Consider the following 22,982-nt stretch of genomic DNA (forward strand, 5'->3'; position numbering starts at 1 on the left):
GTCTAACTTGCTATGGCTAACTGCAACCAACTGACCAGATGCCAGAGCATAGCTCTCTGCCACCTTCTCAATAAGCTGCAGCAAGTTACACAGAGCTTACATGAACACCAACAGGATCCTAGTCATTTCCTTGCAAAAACTGAAGTAACCTTTTGACCAGGTAACAAAGATATTTTCCTCTTGCATTGTGTATCTGCTCCTAATGATAGATGGGGCAATATGAAATAGCCAAAATTGGGTAAATTAGGCAGGCATATTCTACACTGGACTTGGAATTCCTTGTTCTAGTTTGGCTTGAAAGGAACTAAATTTAAGAGGAGCAGGCTGTATGCACCCTAATAATTTCCACTGAATTTCCACCACACGTGTCTCTATAAGACAACACTTTTCAGAGGATTGACAAGTGAAATGGACTAATTAACTATGTATGGAGAAAGACCACACTCTCGTCCACAAAATACTGCTTTTTGAACACTGGGAAAACGGGACTATTAAAACAGTGCAAACTTTGAGAAAGATGACAGGATTCTGTGCAACAAGTGGCAACGGTGCAATTACTGTGCTAAAAAAAAAACACCACACATACACATTACTGTGCTAAAAAAAAAAATACCACACATACACATTTGGAAAGCCCCTAAGATAATGTTATGTTAGTCACTACCTTGCCAGCTTTGCTGAACACTGATCTCCTGATGGGCTAATGGTATCCTTTCACCTAATGATGCACTTAGAATAGTTTTGTAGTGTCATGAACAATAACTTCCAGCTGCCTTTAGCCCAAATAAAATTCCTTGCAGGAACTGTGACAGAAATTTTGGACCCATAGTAGCAAGAGAACTACAGGGGAAGTTCAGGGAATTCACTCTGTTCTCTAACTTTGCTGGCCTTGTTTCCCATATTTTTCTTCCCACTTTCCAACATTTGATGGATGGTGCATTAAACTTCTTCTATGCTTGATTACATACAGTATAAGCAGTTGCTAATGTCACATGACGGCTATGACCATGCCGTTCAACTTCTCATCAATACGTCAGTAACTAAAACATTAAATCACAGGGAAGCCTTAACTATTCTTGAACGGCAAGTCCTCCTCCACGCCCCCACCCTAATTCGAATACAATATAATATAATATTTTGAAGTCGGGTCAAAATAAATATTCATGAAGTGACATCTGCAAGGTAAAGCCAATCTTAAATTACCTGGTAAAATATAATCTCAAAGAGGCCATGTATCATAAATGCAGTGTTAAAAAGTTCAGAACATTTCGTTTGGCTTGCTTGCTTACTTATTTAATTGATTCCTAACAGTAGTTCCCTAGGCAGTTCACAGAATAGATACATCATTACAAACCATAAAACTGTAAGTACTGCTGAAAATTCAATAGAATAAAGGTACATTTTACTGAGACACCCAGAGCACAAAGATTGAACTAAATAAAAGTATTTCCCTCTCATAGACTTTTGATGTGGGGTGCAGGGATACACATGGCCTGACAGCTTTCTCCTTACCCCTGAAAGTTGATTCTCCTTTATATTTAAACCGTGCTAACAATGTCAAATCTCAGTAATGTAAAATGTGCCGAAATGACTCAATTCCAGAATCTGAGCTTTGTGATAAACAAACTTGTAATTTAATTTCACAGAGGCATTTGATAGTTTCTTAAAACCGTAAATTCATGTATTTCACATATTTCTTAACTTTTGATCATAAACTTATGATTTCATTAATTTCTCTTGTTTCTAAAGCTTGCTAATATATGCACCTAAAAAAGATACTGGACACAATAGAAGTATTGATAGATAAAGTACATAAGCAACTGGCACAAAGTTATCCACATAAGGATATAGATGGATAGATATGCCTCACACATACACATTATTCATTTGCAATGTGTGGTAAAAGGCAACAACTCACAAAAACATACATGAACCTCAAACAATTATTATGGCATCAGGAAATATGTTTATGATGCCTTCCTTTTTGAAGGTAAGTTAAATGCTATGCTTTCCTTTTTGAAGGTAAGTTAAATGCTAACAACTGCTTCTGCAAATGAACACTGTGGAGGAAAATGTGCCTTTCTGTTCAATCTGAAACAGAAATATTCTGTACATGACTCAATACTATTATGGGTGTGATGAAAGAAACACCCTTTCTATCAACCTCAAGAAAGTTGTCTGAAGTGAAAGACGCAAACGTTAATCTCATTCCCACTTGACGATGCCATAAATGTTCCACTCTTCTTTCTTTAGATAAATGCTGCTAACCTTTCAACAGATACATTTAGATAAAAGGTCACAGAGATCATTATAAAGACTCCAATACAGGATTCCAGTGCAGTAGACACAAAGGTAAAAGTTACTACTCCAAGTCTGCTATAGCCTAATTATGCAGGAGTGTTAGTTGCTTTGAAAGTATTTCAAATTCCCCCCAAGTGGTAGAATTCTAAACAGTAGGAGCTGATGTTTAAAGAATTTAGGCAATGGAGCTCCTTACCTGGATGTCATAAAACGCCCTAAATAGGTTTCTACAATGAACAGTATAGAAGAGAACCACACTGTATCAAACTCAAGGTGACAAAGCATGCTACCAAGCTTTTTACTTCTTGACACTGCACTTGACCTAAACAGTCCTTTACACAAATGCAATTCTATTTGTGAAATACATCCTCAATTCAGAATCACTGATGCAAACATTATTATCTGAATCAGGTTTATCTAATCAATAACCTGTAAGAAATATTTGATTTTCTATATGGAACCAAAACCCATGGTCCCTATTATTTCTTGAACTCAGATACAATCTCCTCACCGACCAGATAGGCGGGGTATAAATTAAATAAATAAATAAATAATCAGCCAACACTATCCTTTCAGTATCTCTGCCATCTTGATACTAGAAGAGTTCCTATTGAGTCTGTAGCTGCCACAAATTACTCCTGCTGCAGCATTTCCGTTGTCTTTTAAGGACAGCTGCATGTAAAATGCACCGCAGGAATATAATAGGGAGTTACCTTTACATTAACTATTGTGTCTAGATTGTTTCCACTCAGGAATGTTTGCAGTTGGTGGGTCAGTTTAGACTGATTTCAGGCACTTCAAGCCACCAAATCTACTTGGACATGTAGAGATAGTTCCCAGGAATATTTCCAAGCTATTTACCTGCTTTTTTTTTGGGGGGGGGGGGAAGAATGCAACTCCACCAAAAATAGGCCACCTACCAATTCCTGAACATCAGAACCAGGAAAACATCTCAGGATGCAATTTCAGTTTATTAGCCTTTATCCTGCTCATTACAGGTCTCCAGGATTTGCACAATGTCACCTGATTCTGATGGCAAGCAGAAAAACAGCAGGGTGTCTTCATCTTACTGATGAACTGCAGCAGCTTCACAGAGATATTCAAAAACATGGGAGACAGACTACGTACAATCCTACATGTTACGTGTTGTCAAGTCAAAATTGACTTACAGCAACCCTAATAAGGTTTTCAATGTAAGTGAAATATTTAAGGAGTGATTTTACTAGTTCCTCTCTCTAGGGTAATCCCCACTTCCACGACCAAGTGGGGATTCAAATCTTGGTCTCCATAGTCCTAGTTCGTCACTTTACCTACTACATCACACTGGTTACCTGCGACCTAACCCTACACTACTACACAGATAAGAGCCGAAAAGGAATTCCCCCATTCCATTCTTTATAATCAACCCTGTAAGCAGACACAAAATCACAGCAACACAGTGCTTCCAACTCTCGTCCTACTCCAGTATAATATTATGGCTGATGGTACCAAAAACTACTGACACACCCAGGAGAAACAACATAGCATTCCTCATATCGCTCACCTGAAGCAAGCTATTAATCAGAGTGATTTGGTCCCAAAAGCCAACCTGATACCAGATTGGAGTCTCGATAATCACTTTCCTCCAAGAATGTCCAAAGTTGCCCAGTTCAATCTTTCAAGGATACTGCCAAGGAAGTGGCTATCTGAAATGGGATCCTGCACTGAGACAACACCTTCAAAAGAGGGCACATCACTGGCTCTTTCAACATGGCAAACATCACTCCCTTACTCCAACTAGTGTGTTCACCTCTTATCAGCCCATATGAGGAAGGGCTGAATTTATATGCATTCAGGGAGACAGACTGAATTATCTTGTCCACATCATCAGGCTACAATAACAGAAAATGATTTAAAGTAGTCCAGCAAGATGATTCTCTGGATACCTCCCAAATACTGCCATCATAATTTGAATTCAATAATAAAAAGCACCGAAACAGAGAAAAGAAAGTACCAATTTACCTGATATTTTAAGGAGTCTGGGAAAAATATATAAGCCCTTGCCTGGTTCCAAAAAGTCATGAATAGGTACTAGGTACTGTACATTTTTGAGAAGAGAACTCTACCTCAAACCCAAAACATGGCATCACAACTGAAAAAGTCCCGTCCCTAGTCACCAAACTACCTTACTTCAGGGACACTAAAGTCTCAAAGAAGACTTCAGTTTACATACAGGTTCATACACAGAGGCAATTTTGCAAAATGTCATGAAAACATAATCTTCTCTTCCATGCTTCTAGTTCCCTTTCTCTTCCAGAGATCAGATCATTTCACTGTAAATGTCATCCTACTGAAACCAATGACATAGATGTATAACTAGACCAAGAAGAGATGTGATGGCCAAGAGACCAATAGGGTTTACAGCTACTCTTAGAACACCACCTGGCACATCTCTTTTGCTCCTACTTTGGCATAGTTGCAACACTGCTTAACAACAGGCAAAGATGTTCCCACAGTGGAGATGATGGGAATATGCACTTAGATCTCCCATTTCAAAGGCAAACTCTTCTTTCCATCATTAGAAGGGAAAATCTGATGAATTCTTTGACATCTGAATCATCCTGCCAGTAACTATATGTTTCACTTATTTCTGAACATTTATAATAATTGATATTTGAAGATTTCAAAGTAGCATACAACAATCCTGAAATCAACAATATAAAGTAACACATAAAAATTATACTGGGAAGTTAGTTATATGCTATCACGGAACTGAGTTACAGTGACCTTAAAAGGGCTTGAAAGATATTTAAGAAGTGGTTGTACCAGTTCCACTTTCCCAGTGAGCTTCCATGGCTAGGTAGAGATGTGAACCCTGGTCTCCAGAGTCCTAGTACATCACTCTATGCTCTACACAACACTGCCTTGTAAAAATAGACAAGTCCTCAGCATACACTTAAAAAAATTACTGGAGAATAGATTATCAAAGAGACACATATTCTACCTAGCAAGCAGTATTAAATAATCAAGCCAAATGACTTGCAGGGCTGATGTCAGAGAAAGCACTGCCACAGCATCTCTCCAGACAACCTCAAGAACTGAATGAGTCTAAATGGGAGAAGCTGGTATCACAGATAATCAGGTCTCAAGTTGCCTGGGGCTTAAGCCCATTCAAGAACCAAATACTGTAGGCTGTTTTATTCTCTAGCTACCAGTGCATAACTGGATGGTATGAACAACAGGCAACTGTAGTTTCTTGATGATGACCAACACGGGAAGTCCAAACACCCAGGCCAGATCAGTATATAATCATGGTAAGTGAAAGGAGTTTAATTTTCCAGGCAAAAGAATTGTCAGAGTACAAAAGGTTTATGCCATATATCACAACCTTACTAGAATGTCAATTCAAAGCAGGAATAACCAGGAAAGTAGCTGAAGGAACTTCAAGATCTGGTTACTAGGACAACAAACAAGCAAGAAACTATCAAGGCAAGAGCACAAGAGGAAAAGAGGTACAAAAATGGGTAGTTCATATAGGCAACTCAGACTGAAGGTTGAAAACGCTAAGCAGAAATGTCAACATTCCAAGTTACTGGGCACCAACAATTTCCCCAGCCTTCAACTGAGGTTTTATAGCTGAGCTGGCCTGTGACCCACGCAGCCTTCAGCTGCAGGTGTTCAAAGGGCAGATCTGACAGGAGGAGAGCCCACTTTGCAAGAAGACCCCTTAATCAGGTGGAGGCCTCTACTCCCAAAGACGTCTCCCTTGTTACCAGGCACTGTCCCACGTTTTTTCCTGTCTGGATCATATCTTTGTTCAGCAGCACCCTTTGGACTGGGAGGAGGCACTAACCTCTCCTTGGACTTTGTCCTTGAACTCTCTGCCTCTGAAGGAGGGGATCTGGCAACCTTTTGTGAGAGTCCTAAGTTACCAGTGGCTGCCTCTGCATCATCTGGCTCTGGAAGCCCAGGTCCTTATCTCAGGAGGATTCTTCCAACAGAGGCATGACAGTGGCTGACAGTGCAATTCCTTTAGCTGATTTATTATTTGCCATTGTAGAAGGGGTAGCCATATTAGTCTGTACAAGTATTACAGGTGAAAACAAACATGCTGGTCTTATGATGTGGACTTGTCCACAAAAGCTCACATTATTATTTGCCATCATCCCCATAACTATAAAAGTAACTGAAAAACTAGTTACACTGTGCATGAAATGACAGTAACTATTTAAAGTTACAGCTGCAACAATTATACCCATTACTAGAGAACAGAATTCATTACGAACTCCTAAGGCTTTGGAATGTGCTGTTCCAACAAGGTTGCGCCTCTCCCTCTTATCCTTACATTGTTAGGCAAAGACCTTCCTTTTCAGGCAGACTTTTAAGCAATACGTGGGAGTCTCAGAACAGATGTGATTCCACTATTAATAGCCAACTGTTTATGTATGGTCAGACTGCTATTCCTCGTATCCAAAGATATGCATACACTTTGTAAATATTCTTGATACAGTTGAAGGACCAAATGAAGGAATCTTGAACTGGAATATTTTTTGTTCTAAAGCAAATCAAAGGATTTACAATGGTGAAGTCTGAATGGAATGTGTAAGTATGCATCCTTTAGATCAGAGGTCCCCAACCCCCGGTCCGTAGCTCAGTGCCGGTCCGTGGCCTTGACAGGACTGAGCCATGGAGACAGATTTCCCGCCCCCCACAACACTCCCCCCTGCATGCACGGGTGCCTCACCCAGCCACACGAGCGCCCCCTGCTCCCACACGAGCACACCCCACCCACCTGCGAGTGCACTCCACCCATCCGTGCATGCGCACCGCACCTACCTGTACATGTGCGCAAGTGAACTCTGCCCCCTGCAAGCATGTGGGGTGCCCCCTCATGCACAGACCCCACCCAACAGGTTCACGGTTCAGAAAAGGTTGGGGACCACTGCTTTAGATCAATTATGCAAACGAATCTCCTTTTCTCAATAAGGGAAGAATGGAGGACAACACTGCTACACAAAACTTCCTCTTATTGATATACTTGCTGGCCCCTCTGAAATTTAAAATGGGTCAGAGAATGCAAACTCTTTTTGAAACAGGGATATAATGGGAATAAAACTGCATGTTCCTCTGTACTGAGGGAGTAGCATCTATAAGCAAAACTGATAATGCACCAAGGGTTGAAATGGATTGCTAAAGATTCTGCTAGAACATATTCTCAAAGGCTTTCATGGCTGGGATTCAATGGTTGTTATAAGTTTCGTGGGCTGCTTGGCTGTGTTCTGGAGGTTTTACTTCTGAACGTTTAGCCAGTCTCTGTGGCTGGCTAGAATGTTTGCTTCTGAAATCATTGGAAGTCTCCTGTATAAATAATGTACAGTGGTGCCTCGCTTAGCGATTGCCTCGTTTAACGATGTATTTGCTTAGCGATGAGGTTTTTGGAGCGATTTTGTGCTCCGTTTAGCGGTGTTCCCTATGGGGAATTTTCGCATAGCGATGTTTGGGACCTTGCCTCGCTTAGCGATGACAGTTTTAGGTCCCCTGTTTCGCTTAGCGATGTTCCATTTTCGCTATTTTTAAAGTGTCCTAAAAGGTTCAAAAATGGTTTTAAATGCTTGGGATTGTTAGTGCACCTTCTGAAACCTTTGCAAACTTAATTTGGCTTTGATCTGACTCTTCGTTAATTTTTGGTGAATTATTTTCTCCCCCATTAGAATGCATTGAACTAATCGGTTTTCAATGTATTCCTATGGGAAATGGTGTTTCGCTTAGCGATGTTTTCCCATAACAATGTTTTTTTGGAACCAATTAACATCGTTAAGCAAGGCACCACTGTATTTGTGACTGTTGAAGTAAAAGGCGTTGTTTGGAATTTCTTGGTTTTCTTTGACAAAGACGCTGCTGAGTGGTATTCAGGTGGACCACATTGATTCTTCTGCAAAGATGAACATCCATATGATTGTGACTGTGGCTGTCTGGACACAGCTTTCATTTTGGAGTAGATACATGTCTCCTGGTAGACTTGAACTACAGTAGTATCTCGACTTACGAACTTAATCCGTATTGGAATGGCATTCGTACGTCAAAAAGTTCGTAAGTCAAGGCAAACTTTCCCATAGAAATGCATTGAAAACCATTTAATCCATACTTGCTGTTTTTTGTTTGTATGTCGAGGCGCTGTTTGTAGGGAGAGGCATTCGTTTCCGTAGGAACTAATGCAAAGCTGGTTAATCTGTACTCTGCCACTAGGGGGAGTTTTTTATTTTCTTCTTCTTTTGACGTAAGATGACCTTTTGATCCTGCTACCCACCACTTTGTCAGTTATGTTGGTAAACAGGCTGTTGCCGTCAGAGGGTACGTTTTCAATGCAGATCTTAATGTCCTCAGTGATTCCTGCATATCTTAATCAGGCATGGTGGCACAAAGCAATAGCAGCTGATGTTAATTTAGATCAGCCATTCTCAATTTTTGGGGGGACATGGCCATAAACACAATATGAAAGAAATATAGGCTGTATCAGGATTTTATAAATCACATAACGAACCTTATAAGGTGGTGTGTGAAGAACTGTTTGCAGTCTGTTTCAAATGTGCTGCTTTAGATGAACAAACTGCCACATATGTACCAGCCTCTTCCAGGAAATGATACCAATACCCTTTTATGATCATCTGACATAATATGAAGAATTTCTTCTTCCTTATGAATTGCTGATGGGCCACCAGGCAGCTTGGTAGTTAACATTGCAAACCCCTACCACAGCTGATGAGTACAGACAACATCCCATTAAATCTAACTTCTTACTTGAGTTATATGCTGTAGTAGTGTGAAATTTTCCTCTGCCCTTTGACTATATTGCCTTAATGTACAGGTTTTTAAATTTGATTTTTTAATGTTAATATATACTTAATTGTTTTTTAAACATTATTTATAGTGTTTTAAAAAGCTGTTTCATCTGTTGTAAGCTGCCTTGGAACCCCTGTGGGGAGAATGGTGGCATATATATCATTTTTTAAATGAATGAATGAACGAACGAATGAATAGTACCCTGTTTCCCCGAAAATAAGACCCAACCTCAAAATAAGCCCTAGTATGATTTTTCAGGATGCTAGGGCTACCTCGCCCTTCATCATTGTGCAGCATTGTGCAGCAACCAGAAGATGACATGACTGTAGTTGAATCAATGTAGATTGTTGTACATGAAAAATATAAAACATCCCATGAAAATAAGCCCTAATGCAATTTTTGGAGAAAAAATTAATATAAGACCCTGTCTTCTTTTTGGGGAAACACAGTACTACACAGTTGGCAGCAGCTGGGAAATTAAAAACCTGTGCCTCCCTTCTGTACTTTTCTTCTGATCTTTAGGAATTCAGTGGGGCAGCTGATTTGCAGCTGGACTGACTCAGACACCTTTACCACACCGGACTTGAATACACTCTGACCTCCTCAGATGGAAAAAGTGGAGTCAAGAATCACACTTGAGGACCCAGTAAATAAACTAGAGGTGAAAGGAGGTCCAGTCAAAGTGGACTCCTTGATTTTTGAAGGAATCTTCTTTGTGTTAGTGGGACTCCAACCTGAGATTTGAATTTGGATGTGAGCATTAGTTGACATGAAAGCTGAAAGCAGAGCAGGGAAACCTGACACAACTGAAGTGACCAGTGCCAATGAAATAGCTATTAAACTGAACATTTCATATGTGCTGATGAAGACACTTGTAGCAAAGAAACCTAATACACTGGAAATGGTGATATAAGAAATTGAATTGTGACAGATAATACAATAGGCTATTCTGAACAAAATGTTGAATCAAGAAAGATGATGACTTTGGAGGATTGGAAGCATTTTGTCACTACTGATGGCTCTTCCATTTTCATGAATGATAAGTACACTGCCTCAGTGTCAGCAATGGAAAGAGACGTAGTATATATCACAGTAGATGTCTGAATGACAACAGAAGGCAAAGTTATCTATTCTGTCTTATTTTTTTGTCTTCTATGTCTTTGGTTCAAATGTATCAGAATGTGATTTACAAGATGATCTCTGTTTAACTGAATCTGTCAACACCGTGGATGATGCCAAAGGAGCTGCCAGCTCTGAGGTAGATAGCACTGTTAACACTGAAGTGCTCTATGTTCAGAGAGTAGCTGTCATGGGTACAAAAGCTAAATATTTCACAGAAACTGGAGTTACTAAGAAGCAGACTCCAAAGTATTCTGATTGACTTCTACAAACTAAAGTGTATGATAGTAGTATTAAGTTACTTATTTTGGGCAGCTAAATCGATGGCTTGTAGAGACCTCTCCTAGAGGATTAATTTTAATTTCCATTTTCTATCATGAAGACTAACCCTTCTAAAGCCCTGACAAATAGTACACGGATGAGATTATTCTCACCTAAACAGTACCAGCATTTTGAGGATTTGTCCCAGGGCAATCTCACCTCCTAAAATTACACACTTTCTGGGTAAGGCTCTGGCAGACATAAAACTGCCATCACCAATAGTGGAAACCTATCTTTTTAAAAATAAAATAAAACTAACACAGCATTCCTCCTCCTCCATGCACCAAAAGTGATTATTTTCAGACACTTTGGTTCCAATTGTGACAGAATCCCACCGGGGGGCAGAGTTGTGTGCACACGCAGGTGCAAAGTCATGAGAGGCGGAGCCTCACCCAGCTGGACTGAAAATTAGAGGGAACGTTGCCATGGAGATTCCAAGAGAAGTTCTGTGCAAGTATAAGATTGGTAGCAGTGAGTTTTTGTACATTAAAATCTTCCCCCTACCATCCAGGACAAAATAGGTTATGAAGTCTTGGAACCCAGGGGGAGGGGAGTAGGAAACTTTTAATTAGCAATAAAATGCTGCAGATGATGATGCTCTGTCTTTCGTGCATGGAGCTGCACCAACAGCATTCCAGCCTGTACACAGTAAATATGATGATTTAGAATCCCACGTATATGGAGAATTGTTATGAATAGATATATAACCTTGTAGCATTATCAAACATCTCCTTTTCTCACTGCACAAATTCAAAAAAGTTTTAAACAGACAATTCATGATTGATATTATGGGAATTTACCACTGAATGCATAGATCATACTTCTAAAATATAAAGTGATCAAGTTCAAGATATGTGTAATTCATACCCAATCTGCTGGTATTCCTTATTTTTAATCCAACATGTCTGGAGTCTAGTAATGAAGCAGTGAGAAGGAAAAGGCACATGCTTGAAGGGAACTCCCTGCAGCTATACCCTGGCACTGAAAACAACAATGGTGTGACCATTCACCCAAATTAAGCACTCTTGAGATGCCTTTTAGAGTGTCTGTACCTCAGAACAATTAGCTCATGGCTTAGTTTCTTCATAGCTCAAATAAGAATAAAAGGGAGGGAAGGTATGTTTGTTAAAAGAAAAATCTTAGATACTGAGGGGGTTGCTACACTTCTATCCAAGAGCAACAAAAGAAAATGAAGTCTGAAGTACTTCATTAAAAAAATGCAGTTCTATCTCTTCTTAAAATTAAGGATTTAACTCTGCTTTGCTCTATGTGTATCTCTTGCAGATATGCTTTGTAACTTAAACTGCCATCCAGTCTGGCCATATGTAAGTTTATTTATTACAGAACAGGAGCAACTAGCAAACCTATTTGTTTTCACTTTCTCTCATTATATATAAGAATGTTTTATTATTTTATCTTTAAAATTATGTGTGCTAACCACTAATGTCATACCCTGCCTACTGTCAGAGCTGAAACCACTAATAATGTCAAAGCAAGAACACTTATATTTACATGGCCTTAAAATTGTATCTTTTTCTGATCATGGAACAAAACCTACAAATGAGAACACTGTTTATCAAAATTCACACTTCAAAAATTAAAAAAATGGCAATGCCTTTTTATTCCCTTGTTTTCAGCTAAGTTAAGACTAATTTAAAAAGTGATTTGCTTGTGGTCACTAGCATAATCCATAACTTTGTTTTTAAAAGAAAAAATGAGACTAATAATTCAGTGAACTATTTATGGCATCAAGATCCACAAATATCTCAAATAAACTCTTTCAGAAACAGTATTTTCTGATTTAAAAAACATTAATGCAAATAAAGGGGTTAGATGTATGGATGATTCCAGAAAGACTAATATTGCAGAAAGAAATATTAACTCTTTTTTCTTTCCTGTACCAGTGATCGCTTCAGAATCAGATTTGTTAGTATTTCCTCAAGCTGCCTTACAATATCAATTTGTTAGTATTTCCTCAAGCTGCCTTATAATATCAATTTGTTTGTCAACAAGAGCTTCAGCTAAAATTAAAACAAAATACAGTGCAATGAAACATCTGGGGGGTCCCATCCTTGTTTCTATACCTACCTGATTGGGATGATGTAGGAAAAAAGCAGGAGAAACCGAAAAAGATTGCGGTACCATGGCCCCACAAATCCTTGTAAGGTTACCATGACAACTGAAAGTGCAACTAGGGCCAAGAACAGTGCTTTAGTTAGTTGATTCAGTTCAAGGTCCAGCAAACCAACCTAAAGGAAACAACAAATAATCTGCAATTAAAATTGAATGCCTACTTTTTCATGTTTATACACAACATATACAGTTAGGGACCAAATTCTGCTTTCCCAGACTTACGTGAGATTTATAAAACTTGAGCTCCTCCTTCCAAATGAACTTAAATATGGCAGAACATGGATCACTAGTATAACTACATCTACAAATCCTACCTATTCTCTTGGCATTGCATTACTGATCTAACGGAAGTTTATTATAAAGTCAGGGGGGAAAATTCAGTCCCTCTAGGAACAGTTTTGTCATGCTTCAGTGCACTTCACAACAAGATAGATTTCTTGAGGAGCTGCATAGATATCAGCTCCATGTAAGAAATTCCATGTCATCACATGCAACCATCATATATGTGTCATTGCTGTGTCCATGGTGGTAATCCTGTTCTCTGCTTTTACAGGTATGCATCTTCTTCACACAGCCAGCATATGAAGATTTTACAGAATCCCCTGCACAGAGGCCATATTTATTCACAAAAGTCACTCTGAAAGTCAAACCATTTTTATAACAGCTTTCAAGTACTTTTCTTAAGATTAAACAGGTAATTTTGCTGAATACCAGGAAGAGTTGCTCATGTTAAGTTGATGCCTCAAATAAACAGATTTCTGTTAAAGAATCTCTTACATCAGAGGTTTCCTGATTGCACTCTCTTGCCAGTCTGTATGCCAGTGCACATGTTGCACCTCAGATGTTGTTTTGAACTGCAACTCTCACAAGGCTTAGCCTGCACAGTCAATGGTTAAGGCTTCTGGGAGTTTTAGTCCAATAACATGATCCAAAGAACTGCTCTGGATTACAATTTAGTTTTAATAGAATTTTACCTGATATGAATATTTGCCATTATTGCCCTATGTCTAACTAGATCATATTGTGAGTAAGGCCAGTTCTATCCCAGATATCCCAAATGTTATACCATGAAGAAAATGAATTGGTTCCAACTAGGTTCATCGCTACAATACATGATAATATCAAGCAAGCACTGCTGTCATATTTTCAAGCACTTCTGCCTGTTTGTTCTTATCTGTGAATTCATTTTATCATTTTTAAACAAAAAATGAATGAATTAATAAAACACTAGGAAACTGAAACCTGTACTTTATCTGTATTTGCATTTTAACACCTGCACATTATCCACACACATAACCATTGTCACCTCCAGCTAAGCAATGTATATCAATACATAAAATTTACAGAAATAAGGAAAGAAACCTGTATAATCAACATAAGAACACAGGTGAACCAATATATTTAACATGTAAGTCTCATCAAATTCTGAATCCCCCCTCCCTCGATTTCTGGATAAACTTTAGCTTTATTTTGCATGACCCCTATTCAGCCTGATCAAGATGCCTGGAGAGCTGAAACCTAGCTTATGTTTGTGACATTTTAGTGGTCTAAATCAGTGGTTCTTAACGTGGGCGATAATGCTCCCCAGGGGGCGATTTCATTTTTCAGGGGGATGGTAGAACGAAAAGGGGTGACAGGGGGGCGCTGGAGCAGAAGGGGGGCCGTAGGGGGGCACTGGAGCAAGCCAAACCTGTGAAGATGGCTGCAACCTTTTTACAATGTGCATGAATATATATTTTCCTCTAATCTTAATTTAGTTTCAGAGTTTTCGTCTTGAAATTTTTAGTTCCTGCATTGCGGTTTGTTTTTATGCTTTTTTATATTTCTTTTTCTGTCTTCAAACTCGCTTGCAACTAAATCATTAAATGTTACTTTTGGGGGGCATTTCATTTTCTTGAAATTGAATTTTGTTTTCAGGTGTCATTGGATTTAAGTGTCTTAAATAATAGATAGATAGATAGATAGATAGATAGATAGATAGATAGATAGATAGATAGATAGATAGATAGATAGATAGATAGATAGATAGATAGATAGATAGATAGATAGATAGATAGATAGATAGATAGATAGATAGATAGATAGATAGATAGATAGATATCATCACCGCGGGGAGGGGGGGCGATGATAACTTCCTCAATGGCTCAAGGGGGCATTTCTTTCAAAAAGGTTAAGAACCACTGGTCTAAATTAATGTATCACTCACCCTTGTCTTTGGGTGTAATTTGTAGTTGTACAGCATTTCAGTTCAAAAATGCCTTCCCCAAGATTAGATAAAACCATCTTGTAATAGCTCCCCACATATAATCCTCAAGAATTTAACTTCATGGTCTATGCTTAGGCTATACCCTATCATCCCCGATTGTATAACCTTAATGGATTTAACGATGAAAAGCTATTTATAATTATTCTCATTAAGATACCCAGATCATTAAATGTGTATGAGCACTAGTTCAGGATGATGCTCTTGATTTTTACAGTGATTCATGAATTTATATTAATATAAATAATGCAGTGGTACCTCGCAGGATGAACGCCTTGCACCATGAAAAACTCGCAAGATAAAAGCGTCTTGTGATTTTTCTGAGACTTGAAAGACAGCTTTTCCTATGGCCGTGCTTCGCAAGATGATTTTTTTCGTCTTGCAGTCATTTTCGCAAGACGAAATAATGGCAATTGTCTTGCGAGGCATCTCATAGGAATGCATTGAAGGCAATTTCAATGCATACCTATGGGAAAACACGCTTCGCAAGATGATCGTTTTCGTGGTATGAAGGGACTCGCGGAATGAATTGTTTTTGTCTTGCAAGGCACCACTGTAATTTAGAAAAAGTGAAAACGAATTTGAATAAGACACAATAGATTCAGAATGGATCCAGACTGAGGTTGACCTGGGTTCCACTAAAATCCATGAGATAACTTTTGTTCAAATATAGCTTCTATGGAAATAAAGTGGAGCTAGAGTTCAACAAACAATGGGAAGCAAACCTCCTGAATTTAAAAAAAGCAGGTATCACTACAAAACCTGAATATGTGTATCACAAACCCTGTTGTATTTCCAACCTGTTTCAAAATCAAAGGCACAAACTAGTACAGGAGCACTTCAACCCAGTATAATGCTTTTCCAGGAAACACCACTGTGACAGCAGACTGCATAAGGCAATTAACTCGCAGGGAATATACCAGATTAGAGGAACCTCTTTAGCTGCTGTTGGACAGACAAATATAGTACAATATATAGTATATAATTCAAACTGAGAAACAGTTTGTGTAAGAATAATATTTAAAATGCTTTTGGAACATTCCGGTATTCTTGCTCATGTATGAGCTGTCCCTTCCCTTGAGAACTAAGCAGCTGAAGACCACAGTGGCTGATTTATCAGCTACATTTAAAAAGCAGCACAACGAGGACAAATATCTTGCAATTTCCGCTGCTCCAACTACTACATAGTTTATGCTTGAATTATTAAGAAAAATAGGTTTCTGGATTAAAATGAAGAAAAATTAAGCCAGGGAAGTAGAGCATGTTTCAAAGCCCAGATCTTTTTGCATTGACAAAGGCAGTCTAAGTTTCAGGCCTCGCTGAGGATCAGATGAAGTCATTATTCATTCAGTCAGGGAAAAAAGACTCAATTACCTCAACCTAAAGATGCTATCAATGAATGCAAAGTGCATATTTTACTCTATTCATCCAAATCCCATTAAAAAGTGAAAGGAATGATTTAATCTAGCCTTCTAAAGTTGGTCTTTTTTTTGGTAATAAAATAAAGAATCACTGTCTTGCAATATGCATAACCAGCATCTCACACTTTTCTTGCTGCATCATAGCAGTGAAAGACTGTAAAAGCCAAGACAAAACCTGACAGAAATGAATACAAAGTTTCCTTTGAGAAATGGCATTTATGGCCACAAACATTATTCATACACTACTGCTTACACATATGCAGATAACTAAAAGGGTAAAAACTTTCCCAATTGATACAGACAGATTTGGATCCAAATCTGGAATTTATTCAGTAAGTTTAAACAATGCTAAAGCAAATGTTAAAAAGTTTTAGCAGTAAATACTTTTTATATCAAATAAATGTGTGCCGCTAGCGGAAATGATTGGTTTTGCATAGTATCCTTTGTTTCATACATGTATGTCCAGCAATTTGCTTTATCATTTTTGATATACACACAAAGAAATCTATAGTCCAACACATGCTCCAAAACAAAAATGAATGGAGCAAATGTCAACTTTCTAAACTGCCATATACTCAGATCTATCATACTGTCATTTTATTCAGAAGGAAACTTGCAGTGGCTATGAAATGTGGTATCTCATGTAAAATTAAGATAAACAAAGTGAAAGGCTTCATTAGAAGACGGATGAACTAAATTCAACACGTATCCTTAACGTTCTTAACATGTATTTCAAATTTCAAGTTATATAACATCTTTTCAATCTGTCATAATATTTGCTTTGTTTTAAACAACTGTGATGGCAATAAGGAATACGGCACTAGAAAATTTAGTCTCCTAGGGAAAAACTGTACATAATATCAAAGGCAACAACAACAGTTTTGCAAGGGGGCCATTCTAGGATAATGAATGCAATAATTGTCTGTATAATCTAAAATGCTATTAATGGCAACAATCTCATATCCATTTATCTCCTCTTTAATTTATGTACCAAGTTTTAAATAGCCAATCACATTAAGGAGAACAATGGTTTAGATCAACAATATAGGATAAGTATTATATTGCACTTCTTGAAGAGGAAATATCAGTTGTCTGCTTATTCAGTTGTCAAATCACTGAATGAGGAAGAGTTCTAGTCCCCAAAATGCAATTCTATTGTGACAGGACACTAAGAAATAGTACAAAATAAATATAAGTCATTAATTATTCTCATTGGTAATAAAGGGAAAGTTATTTTAAAAACTCCTACATGGATTTTTTTAAAAATTCAACAACAGCAGATTGCTCTAAATAAAAATAAATTGCTAGAATAAAAAAAACCCTCATGACAATTAAACATGCTTTAATAAACTGTTAATTTTAGTAAATTGAACTCATACATCATAATACAATGTTAGAAACTTTTTCTAAAATCCATCAATTTTTCAAAATCCATCATTGCTGCAACGTGAACAGTGCTCTAAATAATGCTCTAGAAAGTACTAATATGCTCAACAGGAAATTGAAAGAAAGATTGCTGCATTACTCTTTAATATGAAAACTAAAGGACAAACTTTTCCATCTGAAGTATTTTCTGAACCATAATGGCATTGCAGTATCAGAGAACAGTTTCACCATTAAAATGTTTTCTGATTTTAAACTGATATTCAGTAGGAGCAAGGATGCAGCATAGTCTAGCAAAACAAATGGCCAGATGTTTCAAGCACTCTCCCCCCCCCCCAATTTTAATCTTATTTTCAATCACACTTTAAATATTTTAGGCTAAAGCAGAGCAGATATTAATTTAAGGGAAGGTCTCATATAAGAATTAAGATTTTTAATAATATTTGTATAACAAATAACATGGTGCAACAGAGAGCATGTTAGTTTGGATAATAAATATACAGCCAACTTTCTGTACCCTCCTTCAATAATTCTGTCTTGTTTTTGAGAGAAATAAGCTAAAATTAGCAGTCTGGTAGTTAAATTAATATCTGCTCTGCTTTAGCCTAAAATATTTAAAGTGTGATTGAAAATAAGATTATACATATATTAAATGAACACTCACAAAAATATAGACCTGTATCGAACTGGCTATAAAAATACAAAACCTAACATTAAAAGTTTAGCTCTGATTAACAAAATGAATGCCAATTTCTTCCTTTCATGGCTCTTTCATTTAACTCTTCCCACTTCATGCTTGGGTGCTCCAAAACAATATGTACATTTATTCAAAACACTTCATGTACAACCCAAATTTCTCTTCTGTCTTTCGATGGGAAAGCAAAGAAACAAAAAAAGTAGAATAAAATTTTTATGAAAAAGCATTGTTCACTCAAGGCACCTGAGAAATGACTACTTCTCAGAAGTAAGAAACCACTGCAAGTCTTCTACTGTTTGCATCATATCTATTCATGGAAAATGCATTTCAACAATTAAATACTAGTATTTCAGGAATGGAAAAATCAAACATAACACGTGGCCAAAATCTGCCACCCCCAATCCCAATTCCAAAGGACAAGAAATTGAACTGTAACACTGGAACTTTATTATCCAAATGTGGGAGACTTGTTCGCTAAACAATAATTTACAGTACTTAAGAACAAAATGACATTGCAGTACTATTTTATTAACTCCATATTGTTAGAACTAAACATTTACTAATACAAGATATTAGTATATGGCTTTGGGGAGAAAGTACAAAGACATATATATATATATATATAGCTTTAGGAAGAAAGTACAAATTAGCACGGCACTGTTACTTTGAATGATAGCTTAAAATACATTGATAGCATTAAGAAATAGGTTGGTAGGAATTATTTGACATCTATACCTGCATAACTTTGATTGCCAGTTAATTATAGAGCTGAGTCTGAAAACCATAGGTAGATTTTTAAAAAACTGGTGTAAGAGACTATTCACTCAGTTCTTTAATATCCTTTGAAATGTTCACTGATCTGTATTAAAACAGGTATTTGTACTACCTCATAAAACCACATACCATTTGTCAAAGTATTATTTTTAATAACAGCTAAACAGGCTGCCATAGCCTAAATCAGACGGCAGAGGGTGCTCCAGATTGATGTTTAGTGGCTGAAGCAGCCAAGTCTCCCATAAAGAAAAGGAAACAACTTTTTTCTCCCACTCGGATTCCTCACTACCACAGCCCAAGCAAAATATCATTGTCAGAAATACTTTATAATACACTTTTTTGGTTCATGAGAACTTTATGAACAGACTGCAATACATGCTATATATACAGGGGGAGACAATACACTGGATGCAGATTTTTTCATGTAATACTTCTCCAGTCATTCACCTCTCACAATCTCTCATTCCTCCCTGTTCATATGCATGCATACAAACTAAACACCCATTATGCCTGGACTCACATCCCATTTAACATGCATCCACTACACAAACCTATATTTCAATAGCTTTAGCTTTTCAATTGTGTTTGTTCAAATAGTCACAGACTGACATGAAGAAAAGCTAATTTTCAACCACACTCTAGTTTAACAAGGAACTATGATTGAAAAAAAAAGAAGATTTGTAATGGCTTCTGTTAAAGCATATGACACAAAGTATGCTATTTAGCTGCTGCTGATAAAATCTTTATCTCACTTCAGACAATGGGAACACCAGAAGGTTTAGTTTCCACCTCACAGAATTCTTCATTGTATTTCTTTATTTATTCTGATACAAGTGAATGGTTCCAATTTTTTTTCATATGAAGTAAAATAAAATGGAGATGGAGTATAAAATGTCTGTCAACACTGACACAGGATGGCCTGTCCACTAGTAGTAAGGACTGTCATTGTAGAGGGGCAAAGAGCTCTTCTTTTGAAGTCAGGGTTTGCGTGCATGCACCAATCCTTCCAAGAAGCATCTTCCTAATTAGCTACTTGTAATTAGCTCCTTTCCCCAGTACAAAAGTGGCAATAAAATGTGGAGGAGGAGAGCCATGTGCAGTACCTTGAGTTTACTTGAGGAAAGGACATTATGAATATAATAAATTAAAAACAGCAGAAGCAGCACTATATTACAGCGGGAACTCAATTTGGATAACTTCATTCCTTTTGAGGTGTAGTGATAATGTTTAAAAGCAACTTTTATGATCATGAGAATGTGGCATTATTAACTGGTTATAAAGAACAATCACATGCATCAAGTACTGGCTGCCACAGGGTCTTGTGTTGCTTCCTTATGCCATTTTGGGGGTTGAGGCAAAAAAAGAGAGGTACACATGAAGAATGTGTGTTTTGTACCACACGCCAGTAGCCTGTATGTGTAAGTTTAAAATAACAAACATTTTCCTTTTGAGAAATGAGACCACAGAAATATTCTTGTAAAAACTGAAAATAGAATCCTAACTTTTAGGAGTGTGGATGCGCAAACACAGTAACAATGAATTTATTTTTAAAAAGTATCTTTCCAAGCTCTGTTTGGGTCTAAGAACTAATATCTATTTTGACTGAAGCAAGGGTAGAACAAGAGTTAACAAGAAATCTAGAAAAACACTTCTTCTGGCTGAGACTATGGGCTCAGTTAGAAACAGGAAGGCAGTTGTACGGGATGGGGGGAAGAATTATGAAAAAGTAGGGTAGAGAAAAGGATATGAATTCTCTGCTTCTCCCTTCCCATCTATTATGAGATCCTCTAGCTAGTTTTTTTAAATTTACAAAGTACACAAATTTCTCTGTCACATAAAATATAAATTGCATTGTTAATAGGATTTTTAGATATCTGCTTTGTCTATTTACCTCTTTTCCCTCATAAAAATGTTGACATGCCAATATTAAAAATCTCAAATGTATTCTGCAGTGTTTCTAATACATGTAATTTCTAAATGATATGTTGTACCATATACTGTATGTGCACCATTCACTTTCTTTATCTCTCTCAACATTCAAAGATAGCGTTCCAGTTATAGGCTGAAATCCTGTTGTAAAATGTAACACTACCCTGTTGTAAAACTTAACACTGTGTCAGGCTGATAATGTCATCAGCTGTGATTATATTTTTGGAAATTAAAGGTACCTCCATCCTCTGACCCCTTCAATGGCTTCGTCAAAATAAAAGGGATCTCAAGGGAGCCTTGAGACCTTGTCAAGGAAATCATGCATTTTTAATTTCTGAAAAATCATTGACACTGATAACATCAGCTTTATATGGCAACAGGATTTCAGCCAATGTTCTCTTTGTAGGAATTATGTTCATTTAACTGGGTCTGTAAATGCACGTGATAATACCAACCCAGACAAACCTCCTCAGACTCTGCTGCTGTTCTTGTAACTCCTGTTCTAGTGAAGATTTATCTCTAGAGGTGAAAATTTTGAAGCTGTCCTACTTTGAGGACATCACAAGCAGGCAGGATTCTTAGCAAATTCCCTATTTTTGGATACTATAGTACATTGCTATAGTATGAAGCAATGATTTTTTTCTTACATTTTTAAAATGAGTGGAATTGCTTCATCTAAACATTCCACTACTTAACTGAGAACTGGGACAACACTTGCCAAACTTAGCTTGAAATGAGACTACCGTATGTTTATGGTGATTATACCTACAGCATAAATGGAAAATGCCTTTATAACCTCAATTTACTTTAAACTAGGCTCACAAACACTAAGCCATTATAATTAAAGGCCTGCTTCAGTGCTTAACTGTACACTTCAATATCTCATCACTTTGGATTCCATTAAGTGTAATCATTACTAGGTTTTCTTGTTTTGGAGTAATTACGTCATCATCTCAGTTTTCCTTCTATATTATTGATGGACCTCTACAGTCGAACTTCACCAAGGAATACAACATAGATCCTGAAGTTCAATAAGAGAACTTATGTTTAATGCCAAGCTTCAGTGTCTCAAAAATATTTTATTAAAAACACTAATGCATGAATTTGTCACAGTGGCTTGTTATAAGTCTGTGAGATACATTATTTGTGTATGTGCATATACACACATTTAAGTACTTATTGATCTATCGATCACAAAACCACACAATGATAACAGACCTAAAGCAGTCAGTGCATAATCAAATTTTCCACAGACTGCATATCTTTGAGCATCATGGGTCTAATATAAATTATAATATTAATATTTTTTGCAAATTAATTACAAAAGGGCTATTCCCATGTAAAGATATTTCCAGAAGGTCTACATCAGATCTACCAGGAAACTGTACCAGAACTGGACGCAATATTCTATGCCTTGCATCTTTGTAAAAACTGCAATACAGAAACATATGTACTACAAAATCTAGAATTCCAGTACCTCACAGAAATAACCATACCTTGGAAGCACCCTTCCATCAGCACTGATGGCGAAGAATTAACCCTTGCTGAGAAAAAGGCCCTCCTGTACTCAGAAATTTATTTAAATAAGGAGCACATTTGTTACAAGAGAAAACGTCTTTGAACTGAAGTTTTTTCCCCCAAGGGGCCATTTACTGTCAAGTAGTCATAAGAATGTTCCGTTTTGTTACGAAACAATTTATTCCAAAAGAACAGAGTACAGATTCAGGGCAAACTTATTAGTGAGCATAAACTCTCCTTCAAGTTGAGGCTTGGTTCTAAAACACATTTGGAAGCAGAGGACTGAAGCCTGTTTATATTTTAT

At 37.3% G+C, this 22,982-nt stretch overlaps 1 protein-coding gene across 6 annotated transcripts in view; it reads right to left on the minus strand.

Moving 5' to 3' along the window:
* The window catches only part of ATP9B (ATPase phospholipid transporting 9B), a 230,711-nt gene that overhangs the window by 79,057 nt on the left and 128,672 nt on the right, over positions 1–22,982 (minus strand). For all 6 annotated transcript variants that reach the window (XM_078393510.1, XM_078393511.1, XM_020781634.3 and 3 more), the window contains exon 12: positions 12,649–12,809. In XM_078393510.1, the coding sequence (XP_078249636.1) occupies positions 12,649–12,809 (161 nt within the window). The remainder of the gene's footprint in view (positions 1–12,648; positions 12,810–22,982) is intronic.

This window comes from Pogona vitticeps, chromosome 4, assembly GCF_051106095.1.
Source record: "Pogona vitticeps strain Pit_001003342236 chromosome 4, PviZW2.1, whole genome shotgun sequence".
NCBI classification, from domain to species: domain Eukaryota; kingdom Metazoa; phylum Chordata; class Lepidosauria; order Squamata; family Agamidae; genus Pogona; species Pogona vitticeps.